This window comes from Coregonus lavaretus (assembly GCF_964263955.1).
Source record: "Coregonus lavaretus genome assembly, chromosome: 40".
NCBI lineage: Eukaryota > Metazoa > Chordata > Actinopteri > Salmoniformes > Salmonidae > Coregonus > Coregonus lavaretus.
In genome coordinates this window covers 3,286,895-3,307,260 of record NC_140027.1, presented here as the reverse complement: position 1 = coordinate 3,307,260, position 20,366 = coordinate 3,286,895, and the positions used below count along the sequence as shown (strand labels likewise).

At 43.8% G+C, this 20,366-nt stretch overlaps 1 protein-coding gene across 1 annotated transcript in view; it reads right to left on the bottom strand.

Annotated features, from left to right (window-relative positions):
• The window catches only part of LOC311113668 (septin-9-like), an 87,392-nt gene extending 73,221 nt beyond the window's left edge, over positions 1-14,171 (bottom strand). The window contains exon 1 of the mRNA XM_084156948.1: positions 14,098-14,171. Within this exon, the coding sequence (XP_084013074.1) occupies positions 14,098-14,122 (25 nt within the window). The 5' untranslated portion in view covers positions 14,123-14,171. The remainder of the gene's footprint in view (positions 1-14,097) is intronic.
• Between the last annotated feature and the right edge of the window lie 6,195 nt (positions 14,172-20,366).

Sequence of the window (20,366 nt, the reverse complement as noted above, 5' to 3'; positions counted from 1 at the left end):
GACATGCGCGTGCACACACACAAATGGGCATGCACACACACACAAACACACTCATATGCAGAAACACACACACACCACCCAGCCAAGGGAGGAAGGCTGTTATCCAGAGCAGATTCCTCTCGCATGACCATACATCCTGTAAACATAGCCGCACACACACACACACACACACACACACACACACACACACACACGTTGTGCAGTAGGGCAGATGGGCATAAAACGCAGACAGCCACGTACACAGAAGCACCCATGCAAGACCAAACACACCAAACACACAAGCCCCAAAAAAGCTGTAGGCTACACGGTGATGGACATTGCATGGTGAGCCTAAGGGTTCACATGAAATGTAAGCCGTCACTTTAGTACATGACCTATGGCCAAACGCGTGACTACAAATGCGCTACATTTTGTTACATAAGGGTCAAGGACTGGACCAGCACACATCGGGCCACTAGTAAAGACATGCCTATGGGGCGGTGATGCACTATGAAGGAGAAAGAACAGTCAGAAGGAGGTAAAAGATGAGGGGGAAGAGAAGAGAGAGATATAAGAGAGGAGGAGGTAGTGAAAGGGCTGAGGGTCAATGGAGAGGAAGAAGAAAGGAGAAAAAAGAGGAGGAGGAGGAGAGGAGAGATCAGGAGGTTCCCTCTGTAGGAGAGTGTCTTCTGCACATCTGGGGAAGGGCCTCAGGGGGCCGATGATACACACACAAGCACACACATGCATACACACACTTTTAGACCGCCTTCCTAAACATACAGGAAGAGCTGATGATGCAGTAAAGAATCCACTTTTCACAGAAAAAGGGGAGCGAGGGAGAGAGAGAAAATAAAAAACAGAGTGTGCCCGATTCATCGCTGCAGCCACAATCTATGACCTCATCTCAGCGCTACGCAGTGCAGTTCCTTATTCTCTGTCAGACAGACAGGCCTGTCCTTCTCATTTGTCTACTGCCCTGCTCCTACAACCAGACCTGCTGTCCTGGGGATCACTTACATTAAGGAATCGATAAGCTCTACATATTCATTTATATCTGCAATGTTCTAAAAAGTATCACCATCCTAAATAAAACTACTGCTTCCCCTGCTATGACACATATAGCAGCTGCTAATCTAGGGGCCTATGACACTCACACTCACTCACTCACACACACACACTCACACACACACTCACACACACACACACACACTCACACACACACTCACACACACACTCTGCATGATTGAGGGACCTTGATTTGATCCAATCACCCGATTCTCTCTGCTCCCGATGGCAGCCACATGCTCCAGCCCTTTCCCAATCCCCATCCCCAGATTCTCCACTGATGGTGTCCAAATGCTGCGGGAGAGGGGATGCGTGAGTGGGGCTCACTGGGGCTATGGGGGATCTAAGGACTCTTCTCTTTCTCACACACACACTGATTCCCACTCGCTAGATTGGCATTTCCTGCCATGGGGCAGATAGAAGGCAATTGAACCAGTGTAAAGACGCAGATTGAGATTGTGATTATGTGGAGTCAGTGTGGTTGAGTTAATGAGTGAGGCCTGGATTCAATAAGACAGTGATTAGACTTGGTCCTTGACGGTTCTGTTTGCTAGCAGTTTCTCATGGTTTTCATTGGTTAAAGATGACCTGGTGTAAACCAGTCAGTGAGAGAAGTTACACTTCCCAGTTCATAACCAAATAGAGAATGAATTTCATGGCCAATATATAGCTGAATAAGCATTGTCCCAAAGGATGAGTAATCACTCTTGGTATGGCTGCTCACAGTACAAAACAGATATAAACTACTATCTACAATCTAACCCACTCCCCTCCACAGGACAATCATTTCTCAACTCTAACTCAAAGACATACAGTGGGGAAAAAAAGTGTTTAGTCAGCCACCAATTGTGCAAGTTCTCCCACTTAAAAAGATGAGAGAGGCCTGTAATTTTCATCATAGGTACACGTAAACTATGACAGACAAAATGAGATTTTTTTTCTCCAGAAAATCACATTGTAGGATTTTTAATTAATTTATTTGCAGATTATGGTGGAAAATAAGTATTTGGTCAATAACAAAAGTTTCTCAATACTTTGTTATATACCCTTTGTTGGCAATGACACAGGTCAAACGTTTTCTGTAAGTCTTCACAAGGTTTTCACACACTGTTGCTGGTATTTTGGCCCATTCCTCCATGCAGATCTCCTCTAGAGCAGTGATGTTTTGGGGCTGTCGCTGGGCAACACGGACTTTCAACTCCCTCCAAAGATTTTCTATGGGGTTGAGATCTGGAGACTGGCTAGGCCACTCCAGGACCTTGAAATGCTTCTTACGAAGCCACTCCTTCGTTGCCCGGGCGGTGTGTTTGGGATCATTGTCATGCTGAAAGACCCAGCCACGTTTCATCTTCAATGCCCTTGCTGATGAAAGGAGGTTTTCACTCAAAATCTCACGATACATGGCCCCATTCATTCTTTCCTTTACACGGATCAGTCGTCCTGGTCCCTTTTCAGAAAAACAGCCCCAAAGCATGATGTTTCCACCCCCATGCTTCACAGTAGGTATGGTGTTCTTTGGATGCAACTCAGCATTCGTTGTCCTCCAAACACGACGAGTTGAGTTTTTACCAAAAAGTTCTATTTTGGTTTCATCTGACATTCTCCCAATCCTCTTCTGGATCATCCAAATGCACTCTAGCAAACTTCAGACGGGCCTGGACATGTACTGGCTTAAGCAGGGGGACACGTCTGGCACTGCAGGATTTGAGTCCCTGGCGGCGTAGTGTGTTACTGATGGTAGACTTTTGTGCTAGCTCTCTGCAGGTCATTCACTAGGTCCCCCCGTGTGGTTCTGGGATTTTTGCTCACCGTTCTTGTGATCATTTTGACCCCACGGGGTGAGATCTTGCGTGGACGCCCCAGATCGAGGGAGATTATCAGTGGTCTTGTATGTCTTCCATTTCCTAATAATTGCTCCCACAGTTGATTTCTTCAAACCAAGCTGCTTACCTATTGCAGATTCAGTCTTCCCAGCCTGGTGCAGGTCTACAATTTTGTTTCTGGTGTCCTTTGACAGCTCTTTGGTCTTGGCCATAGTGGAGTTTGAAGTGTGACTGTTTGAGGTTGTGGACAGGTGTCTTTTATACTGATAACAAGTACAAACAGGTGCCATTAATACAGGTAACGAGTGGAGGACAGAGGAGCCTCTTAAAGAAGAAGTTACAGGTCTGTGAGAGCCAGAAATCTTGCTTGTTTGTAGGTGACCAAATACTTATTTTCCACCATAATTCGCAAATAAATTCATAAAAAATCCTACAATGTGATTTTCTGGATTTTTTTTCCTCCATTTGTCTGTCATAGTTGACGTGTACCTATGATGAAAATTACAGGCGTCTCTCATCTTTTTAAGTGGGAGAACTTGCACAATTGGTGGCTGACTAAATACTTTTTTCCCCCACTGTACTTTTTTCCTTCCAAAAGTCTGACAACCCCCAACCCCAATTCCAGGTCAGTAAGATGTTAAATCAAATCTTGTGCTGTAAAAGTGCTTGGACTGCAGTCCGTCTGTCTGTCCTTCCCAGTGTGGCTGTGGTAGTACTGGGATATCTGCTGGATATTTACTCACCATAAGGTAGTAATTAGAGCCTGGAGGAAGCTGGCAGCAAACAGGGCAGAATGGGATATCCTCACAGTCTCTGGTCCAGGAGTCTCCAGCTATACATAGCCCAGACCTAGCCTGAGTCTCTGATCTGTTTGTGCTGCAACTTGTTTGGCGTGACACTCATAGCAAGGGAGTTGGCAAGACAGCACAAACAGATCTGGGACTCAGGCTATCTAATACCCAGGTCAGAACCACACTTAGCATTTTGATTTTTGAATAACTGATAGAGTTGAGAGTTGATGGAACTGACAGATGGAGTTAAATACTGACACATGTTGACACTGAGATAATTAATCATCAACAGTGGCTTGGATGCGTTATCAATTCACTAAGTACTGCCTAACACACAGCAGGGTACAGAGTGTATGGACAGACAAGACTGAGGGCTAGGTAGTCAACAATAATGTGTGTTTTGAGATTCCACCCACACACACCTCTGTCCTGTCCCTGCGAATTAGACTGAACTGAGTCATGGTGAGTGAGAGAGAGAGAGCGAGAGATAGAGGGAGAGAGGGAGAAAGCATAGGGAAAGATAGAGAGGAAAGAGAGAGCAGGAGAGAGGAGAAATTGAGAGGCAGAGGGAGAGAAAGAGAGTTCCTGTGGTTCCGTGTGGCTTGTGCCCCTGTAATCAGCATGGCAGGCTCCTGATGTCTAAATCTGCTGCACTGACCCAGACAGTCTCCACACACATACACACACACACACGAGCGCTGTGGTAGTGTCTGTGCATGTGGAGTTTGGCAACAGAGCACTCCCAGATAAATACAAGACCGCAGAGTGTTAAATATGCCCTACGTGGCTTCTACTGGGACATTAAGCAACTATTAATTGACATGGCATCCACATGACCTACCATAGTACTTTAAAATCGACTCTTTAAAAAAAAACATGCTATTACTCAGTCAATTACTGTTTTTAATGCATCTGCGGAAATGCAATCAACAGTTTTGGGGGAAAAACTGTTATCTTGATTAAATGACTGACCCAGTCTGTTACCCCCAAATATGACTGTCCACATTATGTTTACAAGCTCATTTGCATGGCAATAATGACTAGCTCATTAGTAATGCTTTGTTAATGACAGCTGCTCTCAACAGAAGGCGTGTGTGTTTTATTTAAGTTATATAACTAAATAATGAATAATGCTAGAGGACTGCCCATCACCCTAAGCCATAGTGACATGGCCCTGTTTTAAAATCAAATCAAATTGTATTTGTTACATACGCTGAATACAACAGGTGTAGACCTTACCGTGAAATGCTTACTTACAAGCCCTTAACCAACAATGCAGTTAAAGAAATAGAGTTCAGAAAATATTTACTAAATAAACTAAAAGTAAAAAATAAAGTAATACAATAAAATTATATAACAATAACGAGGCTATATACAGGGGGTACCGATACCAAGTCAATGTGTGGGGGTACAGGTTAGTCGAGGTAGTTTGTACATGTAGGTTGGGGTAAAGTGACTATGCATAGATAATAAACAGTGAGTAGCAGCAGTGTAAAAACAGAGGGAGAACAGTCTTTGACTTGGGTGACTGGAGTCTTTGACAATTTTTTGGGCCTTCCTCTGACACTGCCTAGTATATAGGTCCTGGATGGCAGGAAGCTTGGCCCCAGTGATGTATTGGGCCACACGCACTACCCTCTGTAGCGCCTTATGGTCGGATGCCGAGCAGTTTCCATACCAGGCGGTGATGCAACCGGTCAGGAAGCTCTCGATGGTGCAGCTGTATAACTTTTTGAGGATCTCGGGACCCATGCCAAATCTTTTCAGTCTCCTGAGGGAGAAAAGGTGTTGTCGTGCCCTCTTCACGACTGTCTTGGTGTGTTTGGAGCATGATAGTTTGTTGGTGATGTATACACCAAGGAGCCTGAAACTCTCGACACGCTCCACTACAGCCCCGTCGATGTTAATGGGGGCCTGTTTGGCCCTCTTTTTCCTGTAGTCCACGATAATCTCCTTTGTCTTGCTCACATTGAGGGAGAGGTTGTTATCCTGGCACCACACTGCCAGGTCTCTGACCTCCTCCCTATAGGCTGTTTCATCGTTGTCGGTGATCAAGCCTACCACTGTTGTGTCATCAGCAAACTTAAGGATGGTGTTAGAGTCGTGCTTCGCCAATCAGTCGTGGGTGAACAGGGAATACAGGAGGGGACTAAGCACGCACCCCTGAGGGGCCCCAGTTTTGAGGATCAGCATGGCAGATGTGTTGTTGCCTACCCTTACCACCTGGGGGCAGCCCGTCAGGAAGTCCAGGATCCAGTTGCAGAGGGAGGTGTTTAGTCCCAGGGTCCTTAGCTTAGTGATGAGCTTTGTGGGCACTATGGTGTTGAACGCTGAGCTGTAGTCAATGAACAGCATTGTCACATAGGTGTTCCTTTTGTCCAGGTGGGAAAGGGCAGTGTGGAGTGCGATTGAGATTGTGTCATCTGTGAATCTGTTGGGGCGGTATGCGAATTGGAGTGGGTCTAGGGTTTCCGGGATGATGGTGTTGACGTAAGCCATGACCAGCCTTTCAAAGTACTTAATGGCTACCGATGTGGGTGCAACGGGGCGGTAGTCATTTAGGCAGGTTAACTTCGCATTCTTGGGCACAGGGACTATGGTGGTCTGCTTGAAACATGTGGGTATTACAGAGGTTGAAAATGTCAGTGAAGACACATGTCGCATGCCTTTGTACACGCCCTGGTAATCCATCTGGCCCTGCGGCCTTGTGAATGTTGACCTGTTTAAAGTTCTTACTCACATCGGCTACGGAGAGCGTGATCACACAGTCAATTTGAACTGCTGGTGCTCTCATTCATGCTTCAGTGTTGCTTGCCTCGAAGCGAGCATAACAGGCATTTAGCTCATCTGGTAGGCTCGCGTCACTGGGCAACTCGCGGCTGGGTTTCCCTTTGTAGTCCGTAATAGTTTGCAAGCCCTGCCACATCTGACAAGCGTCAGAGCCGGTGTAGTAGCATTAAATCTTAGTCCTGTATTGACGCTTTGCCTGTTTGATGGTTCGTCTGAGGGGATAGCAGGATTTCTTATAAGCATCCGGATTAGTGTCCCGCTCCTTGAAAGCGGCAGCTCTAGCCTTTAGCTCGGTGCGGATGTTGCCTGTAATCCATGGCTTCTGGTTGGGATATGTACATACGGTCACTGTGAGGACGACTTCGTCAATGCACTTATACGGACACTGTAAAGTCCATGGAGAATAAGAGCACTTCCTCCCAGTTGCCCACTGCACTGAGGCTAGGAAACACTATCACCACCGATAAATCTACAATAATCGAGAATTTCAACAAGCATTTTGCTACAGCTGGCCATGCTTTCCATCTGGCTACCACTACCCCGGCCACCAACTCTGTACCCTCCGCTGAAACTTGCCCATGCCCCCCCCGCTTCTCCTTCACACAAATTCAGACAGCTGACGTTTTGAAAGAGCTGCAAAATCTGGACCCCTACAAATCAGCTGGGCTAGACAATCTGGACCCTTTTTTTCTAAAACTAGCCGCCGAAATTGTCGCAACCCCTATTACTAGTCTGTTCAACCTCTCTTTCATAACGTCTGAGATCCCCAGAGATTGGAAAGCTGCCGCGGTCATCCCCCTCTTCAAAGGGGGTGACACTCTAGATCCAAACTGCTACAGACCTATATCCATCCTGCCCTGCCTTTCGAAAGTATTTGAAAGCCAAGTTAACAAACAGATCACCGACCATTTCGAATACCACCGTACCTTCTCCGCTATGCAATCCGGTTTCCGAGCTGGTCATGGGTGCACTTCAGCCACGCTCAAGGTCCTAAACGATATTATAACCGCGATTGATAATAGACAGTACTGTGCAGCCGTCTTCATCGACCTGGCCAAGGCTTTCGACTCTGTCAACCACCGCATTCTTATTGGCAGACTAAATAGCCTTGGTTTCTCAAATGACTGCCTCGCCTGGTTCACCAACTACTTCTCAGATAGAGTTCAGTGTGTCAAATCGGAGGGCCTGTTGTCTGGACCTATGGCAGTCTCTATGGGGGTGCCACAGGGTTCAATTCTTGGGCTGACACTTTTCTCCGTGTATATCAATGATGTCGCTCTTGCTGCTGGTGACTCTCAGATCCACCTCTACGCAGACGACACCATTTTGTATACATCTGGCCTTTCATTGGACACTGTGTTAACAAACCTCCAAACGAGCTTCAATGCCATACAACACTCCTTCAGTAGCCTCCAACTGCTCTTAAACACTAGTAAAACTAAATGCATGCTTTTCAATCGAACGCTGCTGGCACCCGCCCACCCGACTAGAATCACCACTCTTGACGGGTCTGACCTAGAGTATGTGGACAACTACAAATACCTAGGTGTCTGGTTAGACTGTAAACTCTCCTTCCAGACTCACATAAAGAATCTCCAATCCAAAGTTAAATCTAGAATCGGCTTCCTATTTCGCAACAAAGCCTCCTTCACTCATGCTGCCAAACATGCCCTCGTAAAACTGACTATCCTACCGATCCTTGACTTCGGCGATGTCATTTACAAAATAGCCTCCAACACTCTACTCAGCAAATTGGATGTAGTCTATCACAGTGCCATCCGTTTTGTCTCCAAAGCCCCATACGCTACCCACCACTGTGACCTGTACGCTCTTGTTGGCTGGTCCTCACTACATGTTCGTCGTCAAACCCACTGGCTCCAGGCCATCTATAAATCACTGCTAGGCAAATCCCCGCCTTATCTTAGCTCATTGGTCACCATAGCAGCACCCACCCGTAGTCTGCGCTCCAGCAGGTATATCTCACTGGTCATTCCCAAAGCCAACACCTCCTTTGGCCGCCATTCCTTCCAGTTCTCTGCTGCCAATGACTGGAACGAATTGCAAAAATCTCTGAAGCTGGAGACTCTTATCTCCCTCACTAACTTTAAGCATCAGTTGTCAGAGCACCTTACCGATCACTGCACCTGTACACATCCCATCTGAAATTAGCCCACCCAACTACCTCATCCCTATATTGTTATTTATTTTGCTCTTTTGCACCCAAGTATCTCTATTTGCACATAATCTCTTGCACATCTAGCATTCCAGTGTTAATACTATTGTAATTATTTTGCACTATAGCCTATTTATTGCCTTACCTCCATAACTTGCTACATTTGCACACACTGTATATATATTTTCTGTTGTATCTTTGACTTTATGTTTTTTACCCCATATGTAACTCTGTGTTGTTGTTTTTATCGCACTGCTTTGCTTTATCTTGGCCAGGTCGCAGTTGTAAATGAGAACTTGTTCTCAACTGGCTTACCTGGTTAAATAAAGGTGAAATAAAAAAAATAAAAAAAATTATGAAGCCGGTGACTGAGGTGGTATACTCCTCATTGCCATTGGATGAACATATTCCAGTCTGTGCTAGCAAAACAGTGCTGTAGCGTAGCATCCGCGTCATCTGACCACTTCCGTATTGAGCGAGTCACTGGTAATTCCTGCTTTAGGAATCAGGAGGATATAATTATGGTCAGATTTGCCAAATGGAGGGCAATGGAGAGCTTTGTATGCGTCTCTGTGTGTGGAGTAAAGGTGGTCTAGATTTCTTTCCCTCTGGTTGCATGTGACATGCTGGTAGAAATGAGGTAAAACAGATTTAAGTTTGCCTGCATTAAAGTCCCCGGCCACTAGGATTTTCTTGTTTGCTTATGGCCTTATACAGCTCGTTGAGTGTGGTCTTATTGCCAGCATCGGTTTGTGGTGGTAAATAGATGGCTACCGATAATATAGATGAGAACTCTTGGTAGATAGTGTGGTCTACAGCTTATCATGAGGTACTCTACCTCAGGCGAGCAATACCTCGAGACTTCATTAATATTAGACATTGCGCACCAGCTGTTATCGACAAATAGACACACACCCCCGCCCCTCGTCTTACCAGACATAGCTGCTCTATCCTGTCGATTTATGGAAAACGCAGACAGCTCTATATTATCCGTGTCGTCGTCCAGCCACGACTCGGTGAAACATAAGATATTACAGTTTTTAATGTCCAGTTGGTAGGATAGTCTCGAACGTAGATCATATAGTTTGTTTTCCAGTGATTGCACTTTGGCCAATAGAACCGATGGTAATGGCGATTTACTCATTCGCCTACGAATCCTAAAAAGGCACACCGACCTTCTCCCTCTGTATTTCCGCCTTTTCTTCATGCAAATGACGGAGATCTGGGCCTGGTCTCCAGAGAGCAGTATATCCTTCGCGTCAGACTCATTAAAGAAAATCTCTTCGTCCAGTTCGAGGTGAGTAATCGCTGTTCTGATGTCCAGAAGCTCTTTTCGGTCATAAGAGACGGTAGCAGCAACTTTATGTACTAAATAAATTACAAACAATGCGAAAAAACTAACAAAATAGCACAGTTCGTTAGGAGCCCGTAAAATGGCAGTCATCCCTTCCGGCTTTAAGCTGAAACGTCATCCGTGTTACACAAATCAACATCCCTATATATAGCTGAACACAGTGGCTAATGATGTCATAGAGCACACCACAGAATTTCCGGCATTTTTGACGGCATTCTGAAACAAAACGTCAGTGGGCATTCTTGCACAGCGAGGCTAATTATAGAGGCATCTGGACCTGGGGAGACAGGAGACAAATTAGTCATAATAAGTAATGGGTCACTTCCTATGGGGGGCTTAAGATTAGGCTAATGAAAGCTTAAAGCTTAAAGCAGGAAATGGAGATGTAACCGTTTGAGGGGATACGCAAATTCACAGAACACCAAGTCCCTTTGAGAGCCATAGGCTAAGTTGTGGGTTTTTCTGAGTGGGAGTTCTGATGTGATACTCATCAATGAGAGAGCTTAATAGGTCATTTAGCAGACACTTTATTCTAAAGAGACTTCCAGAATGGTTAACATTAACAATGACAGGCCAAAATTTTAAAACAATGGCCCATGTGGGAAATTGAATCCACAACCCTTGTGTTGCCAGCACCATGCTCTAACTCACTGAACCATTGGAAGCACTATCCACAGTGTGTATTAATGGAGTTGGAGTTGGTCCAGTACAGAGTGTCTCAGATTCAGGGAATGAGCTGGCTTCACTGTAAGGCAGCATTGTTAAGAAGACATAAAGAGCAGTATTGACTCCTCATCTGCTGCTTGGTCACTACGGGACCTGGATCTGCCATTGTTCTACTGAGTAGGAGGACGCCTGACACACTGAAGCCTAATGAGAAAAACTAGATACACAAAGTTCCTTATTACATACAGGGTTGCTCAACTTGTCCACCCACACAGAGGGTTGATACACAGCATCCCGTTACTACGGTGTTGCTCAATTCTGGTCCAGACACACTCACACAGTTTGCAGGCATTTGTTCCAGCCCAGCACTAATCTGAATCAGCTGATCCAGCACACCTTATTCAACTGGTCAATGGCTCATTGATTAGTTGATTCAAGAGTTAGTGTTTGGCTGGAACAAAAGCCTGCACTCTCTGTGTGGGGGTACCCAAGACCAGGACCAACTGTCTGTGCCCAGGAACCAGAGATGCCTAGTGGTCCCAGTTGCCCCCAATGCACATCTGCCAGGGCCAAATTGGGGCCAAACCTAGGCCAACAGCCTCCTTAAGCAAAATACTGTACACAGGGCTCACCCTGGGGACTGAGATCATTTTGTCACTTCCTCACATCAATGACATCACTGTGAGTGCTGCTCTCTTAAGGACGACTACACCACACACAAACAAACAAACAGACACATCTGACAAACAAAACAAAAACACTGTTACAGATTAGTAACTCATACACACTAACAATAAATTAATTTCTGGTCTCTCTTTCCTGTTAGTACTAACTTAGCCATTTTCGTGGTGAAAAATCATGCAGATGGGGTCATTACACTTCACCGAATCATTTTATTTGCTATTAAGTCTTTGAAAGGCTTGCTGCTAATGCACATCAGAGACCTGACACCCATTTCATTATGGAGGCAAGTATCAAAAAATGGCAAGTGCAACGAGTTCATAACACCCCCTTAAGCAACTCCGTAACACAAAAGGTCCATTCAGTGTGAGGATGAATCCTTAGAGGAGTCAGTGTACAGCGCAGCTGACTGGGTTTGCTCATGTGTACAGAGAGAGAGATGGGGAGTGCATTTATTCAGCTGAGCCCCCACCACGCTTTAATTTGGAGTTTGTTACTGGAAAATAAGCAACAACATGGGTACATCCAGCCCATTAGTTCTCAATGTGTGTGACAGACAGACAGACAGACAGACAGACAGACAGACAGACAGACAGACAGACAGACAGACAGACAGACAGACAGACAGACAGACAGACAGACAGACAGACAGACAGACAGACAGACAGACAGACAGACAGACAGACAGACAGACAGACAGACAGACAGACAGACAGACAGACAGACAGACAGACAGACAGACAGACAGACAGACAGACAGACAGACAGACAGACAGACAGACAGACAGACAGACAGACAGACAGACAGACAGACAGACAGACAGACAGACAGACAGACAGACAGACAGACAGACAGACAGACAGACAGACAGACAGACAGACAGACAGACAGACAGACAGACAGACAGACAGACAGACAGACAGACAGACAGACAGACAGACAGACAGACAGACAGACAGACAGACAGACAGACAGAGGCCTCTGTCCAGATGAAGATTCACTGGCCTTGCCTTCATAGGAGACATCAGACACAAAACAAAAGTCTTCCTCTTTGTGGACAAAAATATCTAATAATATCAAATTATGTCCACTGGTCATTAGTAATGGAAGACTGAGGAGGAGAGTAGATGAGGTAGAAGGACCCCCCACTGTTACACAGCGATGCAAAATAGACCAGAGCTAACCACAGTGATGGGAAATAGACCAGAGCTAACCACAGCAATGGTAAATAGACCAGCGCTAACCACAGCGATGGGAAATAGACCAGAGCAAACCTGAGGCAGGTTATTTTTCACCATTGCGGCAGGTGCTTTTTCACATTTCTCCCCATTTCTCTCAACATCTCCACTTGTGACAACTACACAAGCCCAGAATTGCCGCTAGAACAGAGCATCCAGCATCATCATAACTCATGAAGAATCAGCTCAGAAATACAGGCAACAGAGCAGGACGCATCCATGCAATGCTTGAACTAAGCAGAAAAGCCCCAGGGTGAGTTTCCCCTCAGAGTGGGTCTCTGTTTCGTCTCAACCTCACAAACAGAGCACTGGTATCAGTATAAGCAAATCTGAAGGGTCTGAATAGGTATCAGCAGTGTAGTGGGGGAGCTTCCACCATATTGCTAACACCTTACAGATTTAACATCGAAAGGAAAGGCCCAAGGAGAAGGGTTAGGGAGTGAATTGGGACAGGCTGTCTGGTTTGTCTCAACACCACCACTAAGAGAGGGCTGGTATCCGTATCAGAGGTCTCCCAGGTCTCTGGGATGATAAACAGAGATAGGAGCCGACATACAATGATAATCACTGATAACACTCCATAAACTGCTGAGGGTAATGCTATGTTGGAAAAGGTCCTGCTTTAAAGGCCATTCTCCTTCCCTCTGAAAGGTCACACACTGACTTAACGATGCTTAGCCTGGTTCCATATCTATTTGTGCTGTTTTGCCAACCGTGATCTGAGTATGAATCCCAACACAATAAAAAACACTGTGGCATCAGCATGTGTTCTTTTCCGATTCTCTGATCCACTTGATCCCAGGAGCCAGTCCTGTGGTCCTGAACGTTGGGAACGAGCGGGAAGCACAGATGTGGTCTGAGAGGAGCCAGTGAGCAGAGGTATGCTGTGACAGACATACACACACACACACACACACCACTATGTGTATTAATAGAGCATAGCCTAGAGAGGGCCAGCACATCACAGCCATAGAGAGCGGGAAGGAGAAGGACAGAGGGATGATGCATAATGAGACAGACAGAGGCCTTAATGGCTAGAGAAGTCCAGGGGGCTGTCCTCTAGATGGAGAACACTCAGTCTGCGTACACACACTGGTCAGAGGGGAGAGAAGAAAAATAAAAAAGAGGAGGGTGGGGGGGTGGGGGCAGAGCTGTGTAGAGAGAGAGATAATAAATAAAAGGAGAGAAAAGGGATTAAGGGGTGACTGACCTGTACTGCTCCCTGCGTTTAAGTATAGGCTATCTTTCATTTGTCTAACGACCAGACATGCAAGTAATGAAAATACAGGGAAATCCAGGCATATGGTACACATGCAGACATGTAGGGAAAAACACTAGCCCATTGATCATTAAACTAAAATGTATTCAGAAATGTATATAAAAGAGGTTCAAATTAAAATACAAAGGAATCAAACTAAGTGCTGAAAATACACAGTAGACAGACATGCACTCAAAAATATCACATCAGCTACAACAAGCCGCCAAGATATTTTGGAAATAAACACTAGTGAAATAACACATTTCCCAACATACCCGAATTCGCAGGACTTTTCTTCATGTTCTGGTCGTTTGGGTGACACTTAGTCAACGTTTTCCTATAAAAATTAAATCGATTATTCGTCCAAGTATTCTTGTACTAGATCCCGTTTCTCCTTTCACTATTCTCACTGTTGGAGAGTGTGCCGCGGCTCATGCGTAACCGTTCGCGGTATCACATTCAAACAATCGAGTAGCCTACTCTAACTTATTGTAGCCTAGCCTGTATTATTTCTCGTCGCTGGATGTTTCACCAAGCCTGATGTGCACTTCGTGGGATGCTCCAAGTTTCAAGGACCACACGAGCGCGCATATGGAATCACGCGCGCATCAGTGGCACGAATGGATGTTGATGTGCCTTTTACGCACGTCCCACTTATGACCATGCTGTTATTTTAGTGATGCGCTTTCCATGCATGACATCGTTCGTGCGTAAGCATCCAATCAATCCATGTGAAGAGAGAGAGGTCGCAGAGACGACGTCAAGGGTTGTTGCCCTATGGAATAAATGTGTTTGATCTTATTGGCGTCCCCAAAATGTCGCTTTACTGACCATTACATAGAAGATTGAGGAGGTTCTATTCGTAAATTAGAACACATCCATTGCATTTTATTGTAGTGTAAAATTTCACAAACACCCTATTTAGGCCTATAAATATTAATGGCTCAGATGTTTCTATTACTGAACAAAAATATAAACGCAACATGCAACAATTTAAACGATTTTACTGTTACAGTTAATAAAAGAAAAGCAGTCAATTGAAATAAATAAATTAGGCCCTAATCTGTGGATTTCACATGACTGGGCAGGGGCGCAGCCATGGGTGGGCCTGGGAGGGCATAAACCCACCAAATTGGGAGCCAGGCCCTGGCAATCAGAATGGGTTTTCCCCCACAAAAGGGCTTTATTACAGACAGAAATACAGTATTCCTCTGTTTCATCAGCTGTTTGGGTGGCTGGTCTCAGACGATCCCACAGGTGTGGAAGCCGGATGTGGAGGTCCCGGGCTAGCATGGTTACATGTGGTCTGCGGTTGTGAGGCCGGTTGGACGTACTGCCAAATTCTCAAAAACAAATTTGGAGGTGGCTTATGGTAGAGAAATGAAGATTCAATTCTCTGGCAACAGCTCTGGTGGACATTCCTGCAGTCACCATGCCAATTGCACACTCCTTCAAAACTAGAGACATCTGTGGTATTGTTGTGTGACATAACTGCATATTTTAGTGGTCTTTTATTGTCCCCAGCACAAGGTGCACCTGTGTAATGATCATGCTGTTTAATCAGCTTCTTGATATACCACACCTGTCAGGTGGATGGATTATCTTGGCAAAGGAGAAATGTTCACTAACAGGGATGTAAACAAATTTGTAAACAACATTTTAGATAAATAAGCCTTTTGTGCGTATGGAACAATTCTGGGATCTTTTATTTCAGCTCATGAAACATGAGACCAACACTTTACATGTTGCGTTTATATTTTTCTTCAGTATAGTTGTAGTAATAATTAAACTAATTAAATCAGGACATAGACCTAAACATGTTGGCCTTTGTCTAGCTGAAATAGCTTTTTCCCCCAAATGCAATGTGTCATAATTTCTTTAGGGCACTGACAAAAAATTTAGCTCAAAACTTTTTCTCATAACACAGGATAGAGGAGAATTTAATATGGATGAGATTAGTCACTTGCTTAATCTTATATATATATATATATATATATATATATATATATATATATATATATATATATATATATATACACACATATACTTATAGCTTAAGTTTCACATTTCACTTTCAATAGGCAGGTTAGCTCCTATTGTCTGGACCTTATCTAAATCCATACTAGCTCTCGAGAACCCAAAGGGTCTTATAGCCTAAACTAAACTACAATCCCGACGCTCTGTTTTAACGTTTAGAAACGTTCATAATCCTAGCTTGCAATACGGTTTTGGAAACCTTTGGAACTTAACTTTCATACAAGTGAGTAAGAATCTCTCCAATATAAAAGATACACTTACTGTACGCAGTTTAGAAAGTTGCACCCAGCTGTAACTGCCTTCAGACATGGAATATCACATCCTCTCACATTTCCATTGGACCATTCCATTCCACATTTCTGGTTGGAAGCAGGTGTTCGTCAAAACATTACTCAAAATACAGCTGGGTGCAACTTTGCTATACTGTGTAATGCATACAGTAAGTGTATCTTTTGTATTTGAAAAATGTTCTCATTCATATTAAAGTTAAGTTCCAAATGTGGTCCTCTGTAGCTCAATTGGTAGAGCATGGCGCTTGTAACTCTAGGGTAGTGGGTTTGATCCCCAGGATCCCCCATACGTAAAAATGTATGCACACATGACTGTAAGTCGCTTTGAATAAAAGCGTCTGCTAAATGGCTTATTATTATTATTAAATGTTTCCAAACCTGGTTCACGTGCGAGGCGTATTTGCATTTGGGAAGCGTCTAAGAGTCGGGGCATTTCCCTGACAAGGCTAAAGGGGACGTCCAATGACACAATGTAGTGCAATTGATTTGGAGTCATGATAAGGGCTAAATCCACACGAGCTCCAGCTTAAGACATTATTTGGGCTCCTCTTGTGAAGCCTAAATGGAACACTTACCTTGATGAAATACAGTATATATTAATTTAAAATGGTTAGTTCCAACTCTGACCTTTAAAAAAATACTTTGATCCAGGCTGCCCTAACTTGGTCCGCAGAGGAGGCTGGTGGGATGAGCTATAGGAGGACGGGCTCATATTTAATGCTGGAATGGAAATAATGGAACGGAGTCAAACATGTGGTTTCTATATGTTTGTGTTTGATACCATTCCATTTATTCCATTCCAGCCATTACAATGAGTCCGTCCTCCTATTGCTCCTCCCACGGTAGTCCGTTTTTTTTTATATGAATGATGTTTACCTAACTGCCGCCTGAATGTGCAACAAAAAATGCCATGTGCAGCCAATCAGAATTGATTAGGCTGTTGATTGTAAACATAAAACAGCTGCCGTTTTTTTAAATAAAAGCCTGTGACAAAATACCCACTGGGCACAGACTTCTATTCCGTGTTGGTTCAACATAATTTCATTGAAATGACGTGGAAACAACTTTCATTCAACCAGTGTGTGCCCAGTGGGTAGGCTTCTATTGGCCATTTTAGTCTACAAGCTGTGACATCATTTATAGAAGTCTGCTGTTTTTCCATTGAATGCATAGAAGTACATTTCCGCGTTCGTATGCTTAGACATGTCTGACCCCTGATAGAGCTCACAACGCCTGGATAGGTATTTTAAGTATCAGCTAACCACATTATACGTTGTAGCAATTTGTCAGTTGATGACAGTCAATGACATACCATGTAACCATTGGTTGATGCATTCAACGTCTGAGCAGGGGAACGCGACCATTGGGATGGTTCAACGTTGCAGCCGACTGCTGAATGACTGATCTACAAACCACCTTGCATCATAAATAACTATTCATTATTGTTTGTAGATCAGTCACCATTTACCAACAATACATCATGGATTTGAAGCTCTCGTACACAGCCAATTTGCTTCTCCTCAGACACCGATATAGGCTGATATGACCATGGTTTTGCTGCCCTCTAGTGAGCATTCATTTAACTACTACAGTTTCTGGTACTGTCTGCAAAATGACAGTCACATCTCTTATGTCTGACAAGGGAGAGGCCACAGCAGAGTATCTATCACAGTAAACTTTGAACACATCTCATACCTGTGTGATGAGGCAGCCTTAGCCTCATCACCATTTCAAAAGGTATTTCATGAAGTGAATATTATCTAAAATGCTTGAAAGTATGTGTGGTTTGGATAAAGTAGTCCATTGCATAGCTGCCATTTTAGGTGTGCCTGAACTTAATTGGTTGCTACCAAGATGATTGCTCAGGTTGAAGCCAGGTGTGGTGAGTTAGGTAATTAGCGAGCAGCTCACACATGCTTTCAGTCTCTGAGTAGTAGCTCTAATCATGTTCTACTTGATGCAGCTCTATGTCTTTTAAACTAAAGTCTACTTGACTAAATATAGTAATTTAAACAAATGAATGTAATTAACTGAAATATTTTTTTTTCCATAGTATTGCCTGGTCTAATTAACAAAGTAAAGTTCAGCTAATTAAATGTACACGCTCATTGGTTAATCGATATGGGATTGGTTTAGGTGCTATGGTAGAAATGCTGTCCTTTTCTCTCAGCTTAGGGTTGAACACCATTTTACAATGTGCTCCATAGCAGTTTGTTGTGTCCTGTATGTACAGGAAGTTGATTTAGGCTGACCTGGTAGACTCTCTTTAGTCCCAGTAAGGGGGAGAGTTAGGCTCTGTTTAGAGCTAATAAAGGGGTAATCTCTAGTTATGCTGTTTAGGAAAAAAAACTGATGCACGCGCAACTATGGGGCAAAACAGACTGGGTTGGCCTAGATCATGGTTTCCCAAACTCGGTCCTACCCTAGCACTACACAGCTGATTCAAATAATCAAAGCTTGATGATGAGTTGGTTATTTGAATCAGTAGTGTAGTGTTAGGCCAAAAACCAAAATGGGGGGGGGGTCTGCGGGTTTTCACTCCTCCCTTTTACTTGATAAAATAAGGTCACTAATTAGTAAGGAACTCCCCTCACCTGGTTGTCTAGGTCTTAATTGAAAGGAAAAACCAAAAACCCGCAGACACTAGGCCCTCCATGGAATGAGTTTGACACCCCTGGCCTATTTAGGCATAGTCTTAGCTGCAGTAGGAACACTATTGCGGGGCTGAGCTTTAGACTCGCTGTCATTTTTGTACGTTTTTGTGTCCTGAATATTACTGCTATGGACAACTGTTTTTCAAGACAAGCCATGTGTCCTGAAATTCTTCATCTGCAATAAATTCAAGTATTGCTTTTCTACAACCACGGGTCCTCCTCATTCCCACCTATCACCTCCCTTGGCTACTCTGGGTCTGCTATTCTACAACCTGTAATTTTCTAGCAGCTTTATCTCGCTGCTTGCCTCCTGTGTCTTTGTCAGTAAGGCCAACCACAATCTCTCCAAAACATCGTAGGTGTTAGTTTCACTCAGCTGCATGTGGTTCCAAGGTAGAGAGAGACTAGCTGTAGGTTAATATGTATATTTGATGCCTTTCTAGTTATGTATAGATAAAATGTATTCATAAGTACTGTATGTTTTTGTACAGGTGTACTGTATATTCAGCTGAATGAGAAATATTTGTTTGTATAGATTATTTTTCTTCGATACCTTGAAAGTGGAAATGAAATGGGAGCTCAAACTCTCTAACTGGATTCCAAGTGTTTCTGCCCTATCTTTCCTGTCCTCTTACCGGGACAAACCTGCCTTTTAACAGTTTCTCACCTCCCTTATTTACATATAAGTTGAAGTTAATGGGTATCTTCAACCTAGATCTACAAAAGGGTACATGCCATGGTTGCAAGACAACAGAATGAACAGGAAAACAACAACTAAGAATATAAGGCTGCTTCACCACACTTTTGACACAGTTGATATTAATATACTTTATGACTGTATTAACGCATACGTCAGGGGTAAGCAAATAGATTCAGCTGCTGGGTGATTTTTGTCGGAGCAAATGGCAGCGGGGCCGGAAAGTAATTACAATAATTTGTACATTGCAAATAGACCACCACTGACTATGCCCAAAAATAGATTGTGTTTGAAAATAACAATCATTGCATACCTTGATTGCACTGAGACATTCTCTTGAATTGATGGCGATTATAGTATTTTTTGATCCCCCACTCGCGGACCGATTTTGGCACGCGGGCCACCTGTTGCCGACCCATGACATCTTCGTTGGTAGTATAGGCTCTAGGCTGACTTTTGCCCAAAATATAATTATGTAGGCCCTAATACTTTGTTTGAAATTCAAACAGAAGCTATTGCAGTTCAAAACAAATGTTAATTTCGTGACAAAACTTGTGATGTTCTATGCAACGGTTATGTGGCCCTCAGACTTTTAATGTCTAGCCTAGTATAGGCCTATATAAGAACTCATTCAGTGTACATGAGAACTCATAGTAAACAGTGTCCATAAGAGCTCATACAATACCAACAATAACTCATATAGTGTACATAAGAACTCCTATAGTACCAATAAGAACTCAGTGTACATAAGAGCTCATATAGCACCAATAAGAACTCATACAGTATACATAAGAGCTCATATAGTACCAATAAGAACTCATACAGTATACATAAGAGCTCATATAGCACCAATAAGAACTCATACA